This window comes from Neodiprion fabricii, chromosome 2, assembly GCF_021155785.1.
Source record: "Neodiprion fabricii isolate iyNeoFabr1 chromosome 2, iyNeoFabr1.1, whole genome shotgun sequence".
Taxonomy (NCBI): Eukaryota; Metazoa; Arthropoda; class Insecta; order Hymenoptera; family Diprionidae; genus Neodiprion; species Neodiprion fabricii.
Window position 1 is genome coordinate 773,489 of NC_060240.1, and position 12,942 is coordinate 786,430.

At 40.6% G+C, this 12,942-nt stretch overlaps 1 protein-coding gene across 3 annotated transcripts in view; it reads left to right on the forward strand.

Annotated features, from left to right (window-relative positions):
* Positions 1-12,942, forward strand: part of LOC124176334 (titin homolog) — a 65,828-nt gene that overhangs the window by 35,711 nt on the left and 17,175 nt on the right. For all 3 annotated transcript variants that reach the window (XM_046557494.1, XM_046557492.1, XM_046557493.1), the window contains 2 exons: positions 10,526-10,694; positions 12,567-12,612. In XM_046557494.1, the coding sequence (XP_046413450.1) occupies positions 10,526-10,694; positions 12,567-12,612 (215 nt within the window). The remainder of the gene's footprint in view (positions 1-10,525; positions 10,695-12,566; positions 12,613-12,942) is intronic.

Sequence of the window (12,942 nt, forward strand, 5' to 3'; positions counted from 1 at the left end):
AATGGTATACCTATATACAGGCAGATCAACCCGTGAGACTGATCGTAACTCGATCAAGATTTGTCTCAAGAATGACTCAACAGTGACGCCTGTCTATCTGTCTTTCCGAATGTCAGGGTGGGAGCTTTCCCTGTAATCAGACTGCGTCTGCTGCCGCACGCGGCGCGTTGCGTACAGAAGCTGATACCTGTGGCTTGACGATTCGATCGCTTAGCTCCTATCGAGCAGTAACGATCTCAGATTGTAAATCCTGATTCTGTTTGATCGGATTCAAAGGTTCCCGTCTCATCGGATCACGATGGATCGCGAGTAACTCAAGTGTAAGTAGTTAAACATCGAGAATCTATATCAGACCTGATGACTGGCGGAAAAAATATGCTAATTCGGACATTAACTCTGAGTACCGAAAAACTCGGAGAGAAAAAAATTTCAGCTTTCGTAACTCTGTAGGACGTTTTGCAAGCCGTTTTGACACTTTGACATTGAGTCAGGTGGAACTGAAGTAGGTATCTGTAATTTATTTTCGTCATAAAAAAAAATTCAATTTCCATCGCGACAGACGATCTCTTCGATGGTGAAAATCGAGAAGAATAGAATCGCAGATATTCAAGGGCGGTGGTGAGATTGATGACTGAGTTTCGCCGGCGTACGGCATACTCGCAATGTCCATATCACGTTGTTATAGCTAAATTATGTAATCTTGCGAAATGACGTGTCCGCGGTTACACCAACATATGTGGGTCAGGGTGCCGCGAAAGAAATGCCATACATTTTGCCCATATGCGGTAAAGTCCCGGTAGATATACGTATACGTGCATACATCACGTGGGAGAAATGATACGGCGGTCTTATGCATGTATGTGTGTGTGTGTGTGTGTGTGTACAAAAGAACCGCGTATTTTCATCTGCTGATTAAGCCCACCGACGAACACGAAGCTTCATTTAATATCTCACGGACTATTTTATTTCGCTGTATGTTTCAAAGCATACAAACCAGACATTTGCATCGTACGTACGTAGCGACATGCAATTTTAGGAGAGATAAACCCGATTGCTAACATGCAAACTGACAGCGTGGCACGAAACTGCTAAACAAAAGTGTGTCAATTTTGTCGGGCCTGTGTAATACATCTGTACATGCATATATTCAGTATACAGACATATTTGCGTGTGTGTGTGTGTGTGTGTGTACAAATGGATATATGATGAAAGTTCAAACTTGCGTAAGGATTTTATTATTAAACCCAGAATAGACTACACGTCGTGTTATCGTGTCATCATATTTCAAACGATTTTATCTTTTGTGTTATTATAATGTGTACATTCGTATCGTTTCGTGAATGTATTATATAAAACCTAGTGCACATTTGCGAAAGTTTTTTAGTCCTGCCTCTAAAAGGAGCCGAATCACTAGATTTTGAATCGACGAGGACCAATTTTTCGAATGTCAACTAAACACTGATACGTGTTATAGAATCTGGAACCGTATACCCATCGTTATTCCGAACGCGTCAAGTGACACAAGTCTGCCACGAAATGATCCTTCAAAAAAAAAAAAAAAAATTACAGATGCAAAGATTTTAATGTGCCGAATCTGTATCTGTGTTCCATTTTTTGCTGTCATGTATACATTACATGATATGATTTATTTATTTATTTTTTATTGTTCACAATTTACAATTTGCTGTGATTTATTTTTTCATTTACACTATACTTTAATCTATTTGAATAGCAGCTGTACGTCCGAAGTCAGTTCGAACTAATAGAAAGAGAATATGAAGAAGAAATTATAAAGGAGAAATTAGAAAAAAAGAGACTCGTCATGAAACTCCAATCGATGATATGAATAGAAAGAAAAACTACAAAGTAGCTAGAATTACACTAGTAGATAGATTTACTGACGAGTTTAATGTTCAAACCTTATAACTTTATGACCGATTTTTTTTTTTTTTTTTTTTATAATATCGCTACTATCTTTAGTGTTTCATTACAATTTGCAAAGAAGAATAGGGTTTCAATAAAAAAAAAACAACATTGCATGAAAAGTATAAGAGAAAAAAAAAGTTATTCCCTTTTCTTTGGAGACCAGTGTGATCGTAACTTTTGTATCGTGAAAGAGTTTGCCATGCGAATAAGAATTTGCAAAAATTGACAACGACGGGGATATACTTTGTCTCTGCAGAGTTGTGACGAGGACGATGTATCGCGATTATCGAATTACGCCGCAATTAGGGTGTGCCGATCGGCGCTGACGTCAATCATGCCCAAATCCGAACTTCCGAATGTGAATCACATCTTTGGCGGGGTGGATTTTAACTCGAGGTCGGCGTAACGACGCCTGCACTAGGTCAGTACGCGTCGCGGCGCCCGATGCCGGAGACTCGACCGATCAAACGAGGCTCGTACCGACGAATCGGATGACCCTCCCACCCGTGCGACTCGCCGAGGGTCGGCTTAAGACTCCTCGACTAAGCAGTCCGACTTATCGCTGCGTTATGAGCGAACTCGCTTCGCGCGCGATGCTCGAGTCGAAAAACGCGGCTGAACTGCGATCGCCCCGAGAAGTAACTCCACTTCGGTATTTTTCGCTCGCGGGAATGACGACGAGTCGGTAAAACGTTCGTTAATGTTTTTTTAACCTCTGTACAAAGTGTCTTCGACTTTCAAAGTCGAGATGAAATTTCTCGAATGATTCGCAGTCGCAGATGTAATTTATAAACAGCGTATTACATATATTTCGAAATTCTTTTGTCGAATTTTATTTGTTCAACCGAACGATACAGTGCAACGAGTCAACGAAAATAGTAAATTTAAAAACGAGGAATATAAAGAAGAAATTTTTTCGAAACGGATTATAATATTCAAGTTTGTGTTATAATCCAACGACCGTCTTCGTCTTCTACGACTTCCGAACGCAAGTAAGACCCGATAATATATTTTTATAACAACTAACCCGAATCAAATTTTTTCCCTGTCTTGAGAACCAAAATACTTTTGAATTTCGTTACCAATTTTTGAAAATATTTATGTAGGCATTTTGAGCAAGAATATAGCCGTTGAATTAATTTCGTAATAACTGGGATGGGGTAAAATGCGTTGTTTTTTTTTTTTTGTAATCAATGGTAAAACGTTCGATCGATCAAACCGCAGCGGGTATCGGCACCAGTGGCAGAGAAAATACTTATTTGCCCATATAAGCGTCGTATCAACCCGGCGAGCCATTAACAGCTAAAAAGGCACTTGAAACGCGGTTATCGCCTCCCATATCTGGTCTCGCTATTTACACCCGCCCTAAACCTATCCATAACGCCTCGGTCATTTAAGGATAGAGGTGCCGAAAGTGGCGTGTGGTTAATTCGCGTTTCTCGCCTTCGAAAGAGAAAGTTAGAACAACCGGGGGGGTAGAATAAAGAGCGAGGATAGAACGCCGAAAAACATGCAAAAAAAGAAAAAAAAAATCTTTCACGCCATTTTTAATTTCACGTTTCACCTTATTTTCGGGCATAATGCAGGATTATGCGTGAGCTGTATGACGAGTCAGTCAGCCGCGAAAATCCAATTTGTCATACTGCCTGAGTACGCACTCAAACTGAGACGGGAATTGAAACGGCACCGGTGCCGGGAATAACTTATAAGGAAAAGAGGCTTTGTAATGCACGACAAAGAAATGACTCGATGCAATATTTCGTTTATATGTACCGTAAGTCAGTCATACACCCGCCTGAAAAGCCGACAGCTGCGCGCCGCCTTCACTTCGCAGATCAGTCGAGTTGTCAACTTGCGTTTTATACTCCGACGCATGAATGCAATTCATTATACCTGCATAATAAACCAGCACACGCGTGTATCTCACGTCCCTGTAACGCCAGAAATGAAAAGCAGGCTTGGGGGAAACGCAACTGTCTTTTTATCAATTTATTTAGTGGCCGCACTTAATTATTCCGGAAAGAATCACTGGACATATGCCAATAATAAAAACTCACGGATTTGAAAAATTAATTTTTATAAAACTAAATTCAGTTGAAGCAAATTGTACGAAATCGACGATTAAACGTGTAATTTTTACGATTATATTTTGTCAGGATTCATTTTGTCCCCAGTAATTAATCGCGGTAACCATTTATTTAACAATCTGAAAATACTCAATTCGCACAATATATTCTATCCTCGTTTTAGACCTAAAATTTTTAATTTTATGGAAACTACGATGATTCGATTAAAAAATATCTTACTAAATTTTTAATCTCAGTTCCTGTTTATTTTTTTTTTTGTCCTTTTACAATTATTATTTTCTCTCTCTCTCCCTCTCTCTGTCTTTCCTTTTTTTTTCTTGTTTCGAAACCAGTGTAATTAATTCTTGCGCAACTGAATTAATGATAATTTTTATACATACTTGTACGGAGTTGATCAACGAGAAATTCTATGATCTACCGGAGTTGATGCTGGGAAAAGAAAAAAAAATTGTTGTGCAGTTCTGGATCGATCGAAATTACAATTTCATATTACATATAATAAAACTTGTTCCCGATTAATTCAGGCTTTTTGCCTGCAGAAATTTTATGATAATATGTATGTCATACAAATATTGTACAATAATCACGAGTATGGAGGTGAGATTGAGAAATTGGAAGTTGTTCAATTTTTTTGCCAGCATCGCGTGCTTACGCGATATTAAGAGACTAAACGTAGCGTTAAATTATCGCTCAAGACCTCGAAAAAAATGAATTATACTTGCTTAATTAAAGATTTATAGACGACGAGCACCGTCTTACGCCTAAAAAACACGAACGGTTTTAATTCAGTTGATACCTAATTGTAAAATAAGTACGTTTCTCTCGTCACGATTTGAGTAGCAGAAAAGTGAAAAGAGGCAAAAAGTATCGAAACTGCGTCACTTCCGGCTTCTTTCTAATTCTCCAGAGTTCGACGAGTTTGAGGAAATAAAAAATGTATGACGGAATTAACGCATCGGTCGTTCTTATCTAAAACGCATCTGTAAGTGTATAAATAGGAATGGCTTGCGGTCATGCGCCTCCGTACCATTAAGCCCAACAACGCGGCTTAGTCGTCGTCGGTCTGGAGCCGAGGTTTCCATACATGGAAGGTTTATTCTTCGCCATCGACGTATTGAGTAATAAATTCATCGATAGCCAACTAAGCAACTGCTGCGGCTGCTGCGCGGCTTGCCTTTCTGTTTTAACCTCATCAACAAATCATACCGATAAATATAACCCTCCATTTTTTCGCATAACGTGTGATTATGCATTCAATAATTCGAGCTTACCGGTCTCCAAGTCCCTAATTACCCGAACAACCGCGAAATCGATCTACAATTAGTGCGAAAAAGTAAAGACCGAGAGCCAATTTCAACCGCTGTTTATGTATACATATACCTTGTAGGCACATTCTCGTTTAAAGACTGCTCACGATCGTTAATCTACATTAAACTCCATTTGTCAAGATTTCTTTCCAGACGGGTATTCGATCTTAATTAAGAAGTCATTTACAAGAATTTCAGAAAATTCCTGGGTGTTTCAGGTAATTTTTTTTTCATCCAGGAAAAGTTTAAATTTTACAGGTTTCAGGTATCGATGCACAGAGTGAAATTTTAATAGAGTATAAAGAGGTGAAAATTCATTGCGCGCAAGGTTTCTCACTTAATATTTGTAGCATAGCGGACGGATTTTTATGGCATAATATGCTTGCAAATGCTCACAAACTTTATTTTGAAAGAGAATAGATTATTTTTTAGAATCGTGACAAAAAATTAACTGATTTTCAACGTAAGATTTAGGGTACGGCTAATTCAAGTAGAGTCATTAGTCATAGAGTAAATTAAACATTTTCAACCCCCAAAAATTTGTTAGGGCTAAAATCAATACAGGCCCATTCGTAGGAGGGATGAAAGTACAGAAAAATGCAAAAAACCGAAAATCGATTTTTTGGCTTTAAATTCCCCCTTAAACCACGCTTAAGTATTAATTCAATAACTGTCGGTTAATTTATACAGCATCAGGATCCCTCAACGATCTGACAAGTACATCTGGATCGCTGCAACAGCATGCTCGATAGCATATCAGAAACACAAAATGCCCGTAGTCGTTAACCACCCGCAGTGTCGGAGGTGTAGAACCACACCCGTCACTCCCACACAGCGACAAAATCGCCAGATTAACAATGACACAGATAGAAGAAAAAGAGAAAATTATACTAAAAACTACAGGAAAAGTGGGTTACACATCAAGGTTTTCGTTAAAAACAAAATACCCATGTTAATTATACCTTTTCCTATTAATGTAGCAAAGTTTACTCTGCACACAGTAGTTTTCACTGTTTCTAGAGTAAATTTAGAGTAATATTTCACGAAAAAACCTGATGTGTCCCGCTGTTCCCACAATTTTAATTAAATTCTGCTCTTTTATGCTCTTTGTCGATTGCACATCGCGAAGCCTGAAGGAACCCGAGAACCTTTTCTTTCCTTTGCTGAAACTACTCGGCTAGTCGAGGCAAAGCGTAGAAAGGGAATACGCGTCATTTCTCTGTTGCAATTGAGGATCCTGCGGTCGGCATAACGCGAATTCGTAACATAACGCTTTCATTACAATTATACAATGAATGTGAACTGATTAGATGAAAGTGGTTTTCTCAATGCCACTTGATTCGACTGAATCCCAAGCCGATTCCTCTTCAACAACCGTTTCAACCAACAGATGAACAGCGCGACTCAGTTTAGAGAACGTTCATAAACCACGTGGTTCTATTTTTACTACATTTTAAACCCCCCAATTGCATGCGGCTTTTGAGTAATATTAAATTTATTATATTAATAAATATTTTGTACATTTTATTTGATTCTACTATTATGCATAGGTATAAACATAATCAGGTATATTACACGTCTTATTGAGTTTCAAAAAGGAAAAGAAATCGCTCAAATCAAGTATGACTAATTATATTGCTTTATTTTCAAGGGCCTGAAGGAATATAAAAGCTACCCCTCCCCCTCATGTGGTCCCCAAGTAGCTTCTTCCCCCCCCCCCCCCCCCCCACACACACACACACACACACACTTCCCTCTTAAATGAACCACGTGGTTTATGATCGTTCCCTTAGTTCAACCCCCGAGCGGTTAATCACTTGTAAAATCTGGTTTACACCCATTCCTCCGTAAATCTTTGGAAATCTTCAAAATCCCATGAAATCGATCGAAACCTTGTGAAATCTTTTAAAACCTTTTGAAATCCCTTGAAGTCATTATGTTGTGGAACCTTTGAAATCTTGAAATCAGGTTTAGACCAAAATTGCATAGGGGTGCCCTTCACCCTCGGACTCTTGGACGCGATCTCGAGCCTGTAGCAGCAATTTGGGTCGATTCGTGGTTGGCGCCGTGGAGGAAAGGCGCCCGGAGCAAGGCCTCGTCAATCCTGACACCCGGCTTAGCATATTAAACTCAGCGTAGCGCTATTCCGGCTGACCGCTGACGTGCGACTATTACTTATCACGAGCCAAGGATACAGCATCGCACTTTCGACCACTTCGATACGCCTCGAAGCCAAACTCTCTCAGCCACAGCCCTTCGAATTGAACGCTTCGGGGCAGAGCCCACCGATTAATACGGGTGGGGGTTAAAACTTGGAAGGATCGATATTTCGAATGGCCGATGTATCGAAATTTCAAACATGCGAAAACAAAATATCGAATGATAAAGTGTATGAAATTTCGATACATTAGCCATCAGAAATATTGACCCTTCTAAGTCTTGACCCCCACCCATTAATACCACCTAACAAAAGTCCCGAAAAAAGTGACCTACGCCGTTAGAGCCTGAGGACCAAGTCCAGCCTCAAACATTCCGAGTTCGGTATCACCGGAGCAGACCAATAATTATTAGCGAAAATTAGCCGACGATGATCGTCGCTTTCTTTTTGCCGTTAATGCGCGACTCGTTAATCATCCGCCTAGCCAGGCGCATAAACACGGGTTGTTATCAGAGCGTCTATTCGCGAGCCAATCTCCTCAGGGTCCGCAGAATTTGTCGGGCGATTCGTGGAGGTTGATTTATCGGGGCCCGGACTCGAGACCCGGGATCAAAACACCGCGCCGCGATAATAAGCCGCGAGAGACGGAAGAATCGAGATGCCTTCGCCCATATACGGAGCGAAAGTTACCCACGCCAAGACCCGGGAACAGGGACCGGTGACTCCCCCACCTCCTCACCGTAAGGCCATAACCGATTTGTCCCGCGGGGACTTCTCGTTGTCCGCCATTTCTCCCTAATTTTTTGGAGAAATTTTACAAACGCTCGTTTTTTCCTCACCGATTGTCGTTGACTCATCGCTAGCTTCTAGGTAAGTTAGTTTTTCGCAGACGAAAGGCAAGAATTGTCCGGAGGCTTAAAACGGGCCCCTTTTATTTTCGTTGGTCGAAGTCACGCGAGCCCAGGACTACCAATTGACGCCGAATGTGTGCCGTATAAGGGTTATGAAAGGAAATGCAATTTTTATTTTTTCGTCACGTCTACCTTGGGCGATAAGTTCGGAAGAAAAATAAAGACGGAGACATATCGGAACAATCTCTTGAAACCTAGAAATCAACTGCGCATGCGCCAGTTTTATCGGCAGTTCGTGCAGGCTGGCCATCCGGAGTTTCGGCTGTCAAACTGATTCTAGCCGCGATGTTGTTGATACGAATTTTCGAGGTTAGATTCTCAAATAACTGAGGTAGTAACTCGGAAAGGTTTAGGAAGCATTTGTTTTTGGATCGGAAAGTTGATTCTTCAAAGAACGGTCGGCATTTAACGCTTATGCTCTTTGAGAATTAAAACATACACATTTTGTGTAGGTTGGCCCGCCTGCATCGCGGACAAGAATATCGCTGCGGTAAGATTTCGCCGACCAATGAGATCGAATTATTTGGCGCGTGCGCGGTTGATTTTCAAGTTTCAAGAGATTGTGCCGGTATGTAATTGATTTAATCAGCTGTAACAGTCGGCGGTCCAGTTTGCGAGTCCCTAACCTAAGGCAAGCGGGACAGACGATGAGTGTACGCCGATATACTCGAGGTGTATAGGAGTATTTATAACTCTGACTAAATTTGCACCATGTATGGAAGAAGGCCGAGGATGGTTGTTTAAGATGGGAGTTTGATTTGGTCAGAATCATCGTTGGATTTCTAAAACAATTCCAAATCCAGGAATAGGCATGCGCGCCGCGTGCGAATATTGTTATAATAATAACGCCAAGTCGGATAATTTCGCAACCGCGAGGTCCAGTCGATGGATTTTGGCGCGCGGCGAGAAGGAGAGAAGCGGATACAGGCGGTTCGTTGTATAAGAAGAAAAGTTTACACGCGTGTCTGCCCGGCTGGAACACATTCCGTACGTCAGCTAATGATAAGTTTATCTTTCGCCTTTCTACGCTCGGAAAATAAATCATTGCAGCTGAATACGCGATGCGGTGCAACTAATAGAACGTACGGACACAGATTACTAATTGCGCAAGTGAACGATGATGAGCTGGATTCCTTCCCGGTGTTCTCGCTAATTATTCGACAAACTAATTATCGTATCACGAAGTCAGAAACGGTAGCACTCTTATTTCGAGAAACGACGTTGTACTGCGCAACTGTCCATGAATTGTTGAAACGTTACACGAACTGCACGAACGCACGAACTGTCCTTGTTTTTTTTTTAACTAAATGTAAAAATGGCGCGACAAAAGTATCGCAGGCATTTAGCGATGCATCGATTGATCGAGTCCAAATAAATAATCGAGCATGACTCGATTAAATTAGTAAAAAATAATCGATTTGTCGATTGTTTCGAATTTTTTTAAAACGGTGCATTTGAAATCAAAATTTGGTAAATTTGATTTTGGAAAAGTTTCTTGATAATTTATAGCTTCGTTTCAAATTTTTTTCTAATTTCAGGTAAGAATATTCATTTATTCTTCACTTATTATATGAAATAGGTACTCAGTAAGTAAGACAATGACAATAATTGATACTCTAATCACATAAATTGATATTACATTGCGTCGTTGATAGGAGTGAATAACAAAAACCGATTGTGAGGAAAAATAATCGATTAGACCGGATTAATCGGGAAACAGTAATCGATTTAATCGCAAACTGATTATTTATGGTCATTCTTACAATAGCAGTAGACGTTTTCCATAAAATCATCAGCAAGAGGTTTTCACGGTAATGAGCAAATGTTTAATAATTCCCTGAATTTCGCACCAGGATGTCTGATTACTCTGTGGATTTTACCACCGATCAACGGCTGGCTCTGTTCTCATGCAAACCGCAATAATACAAAGTCCATCTCGGAATTGGATAACCGCTAAACGTTCTTTCCATAATCAATTCACAGAGTCGAGAAAAGTTTGAGGGGCGTTTTGCACCAGTTAATAGATCAAAAATATGTCTTTGCGTTCTACTTTCCTGTTGATCGATATTTCTCCCGTTTATTGAGAGGAATTGTTTCTCATTTTTTTATTTCCTCCTTCTTTCTTTACGCTTCCAGCCCGACTACTACAGAGACGCTCCGCACTTCAGACGCGTCGGCGAGGGACCGCAGTATCGTCTGGAAATTCCCTACGCTAAGATCGACTTCACAGGAACATATACCGTAATCGCCAAGAACTGTCATGGAGAAGCGAAGGCGATAATATCGCTCCAGATCTACGCCAAAGGTCAGTCGCCGATTTTTCCTCCTCCTTATCTTCCGAACGGGTGTATGTACTTTGAAAAAAAAAAACCCAATTACAAATTCTTCGCAAAACTGATCGCGAGATATGCATAGACGTAGTAATTCGCACGAACGTGCGCCTGGTTCGTTTCGAAATGAGGTTGAACACGCGGCCATTGCGCAATCCAAATATGTGGAGTTGTTTTTTCGACCAATATATTTTTGTCATGGAATCGTTTTGTTTCTTGCATTACTCGTCCTTCTCTCATTCTTTCTCATACTACGACTTGTTTTTCATCATACATGGCTCAGCTACAAATAATACCTAGGTGAAATTCCAGTCCGGGTTGTATCATCGGTTGATTAGATATGCCAGACGCGTTCTGGAAGGAGGCCTAATCTGTAGGCGAAACTATTTGAGTATTCGGTCTGCAACTTCCCTGTAATTTTTATCATTTCGGGAGGAGAGGAGGAAGAGGGGGGAGGAAAGAAAAATGGAACTAAACTTGGTTTGAAAAGAGTTTGTAATCCTCAGAATTATGTACGCATAACCATGGTTTTAGAAGCTTGAGTATGAATCCTGTATTCAGCGTGCATTGAGATGCTGTTGGTGTTGGAACGTGTAAATGTGAGATATTAAAAATCAGAGTCACGTACGCACTTCCGTCTCCTCCATTTATATCGGTAGCACGAAATACCAAAGAAGGTGCTCGCTGCAATACTGCAGAGTGACACACATTAATATTTATGGATTTAAATTTGCATCGGGATTTGCGGTGTAATTTATTGAAACTGGGAAAACATATCGTTGCGGGTACGTACTTGCGACTCGCTTACGAGGCGCGTTAATACGACACACCTGAATACCCGTCATCAGGTGCGGAAGATTTTTGATGAAACGAGGAAACGAGGATGCGGCAGTGAAACTTCTTTACGATGCAAAATATCGATTAAACGTCTCTGATTTGCTTATCAATTTTGCTTGACTTGCGAAACGCCGATTGAATTTCCATTCTACAAACGTTGTTGTGTGTGTATTTTATACAGCGGATTAATCGTCGAACATCCATTACCAAGTTCGTGTCAACATTTTCCTTATTCGTATTTTATTCAATTACTACGCAGGCGGCACTCTTTTTGCGATGATTTTTTAAACAATTCCATTTGCTATTGAGCATAGGTACACGTGTACAATATAAATTGAAAGACCAAAACAAAGGTGGTCTGTATCAATTAATTACAGGACTGTTAAGCAATTCTCTGACACACGCTGTACAAACATTGATGCAAGCAGCTCGGTCAACTTACAACTTACGTGGATACACTCACGTCGATGAGATATCTAATAGCGGGAAATCTTACGCAAAATTGCTCACGTTTTAAATTTATGCCTCTACCGTAAAAGGCATAATGGGCTGCTCGTACGATTTACATAATAGGGCATAACTGGACGTGTGTTTATTTATGCGATGCTCTAGCCACTTTGACGGCGTGGTTCAATTATCGGTTTGCCGATGTTGAGGGTGCTTCAAACTATTTATTCACCATCATCTGCATGAATCAATACATAAATTCATCTCGATACGTCGGATTTACGCATGATTTTAACTTTTTTTTTGTGGCACCAATTTTAGTTTTGTCACACGGTATTCGGTACGTAATTGCAAGTTCCGATGACCCAGACTCCGCGAGTTTGCGAGTTGGAAAGAAATAAGGCAAATGTTACGTTAGGCTTTGGCATATTATACAACCGAGCGTGAGAGATCGAGTCGCGTGGGTGACGGACAGATGTGTCTCTGCCCCATTATGAGAGTCGAGAGTGTGACGAAGCGAGCACTCGACTTTACGAAACCTTTTCACTGGTGTCTATTTTCAGGTCAGGGCAAAGAAGACAGGATGGATCAGACCTCCGTCAAACACGGGTCCGTACTTTTTTTCAATCACTCCTATATGATACGTAACCTCGAGGTATTGTAATACAGCTGTGAAGTGAAATGTTAAAATGACCAGTTTACAATTGCAAAGTTCAAGTGTTTCGAATCATCGGTGTGGAAACTAAGCTCGCGTCAAAGGACACTCGCTTCTTTGCGTCTGCTTCGTGCTTTCGAACGCACGAATTTATATTGGTATCTCAAAAGTCAAATCTTCTTGGGACCGGAAGATCGGACTCTCAAGTTAAAGAGACTGGATCGTTCAGGGGTTATACCTAGTCAGGGTGCCGGAAAAAGCGATTTTTCAAGGATTTTTCGCGA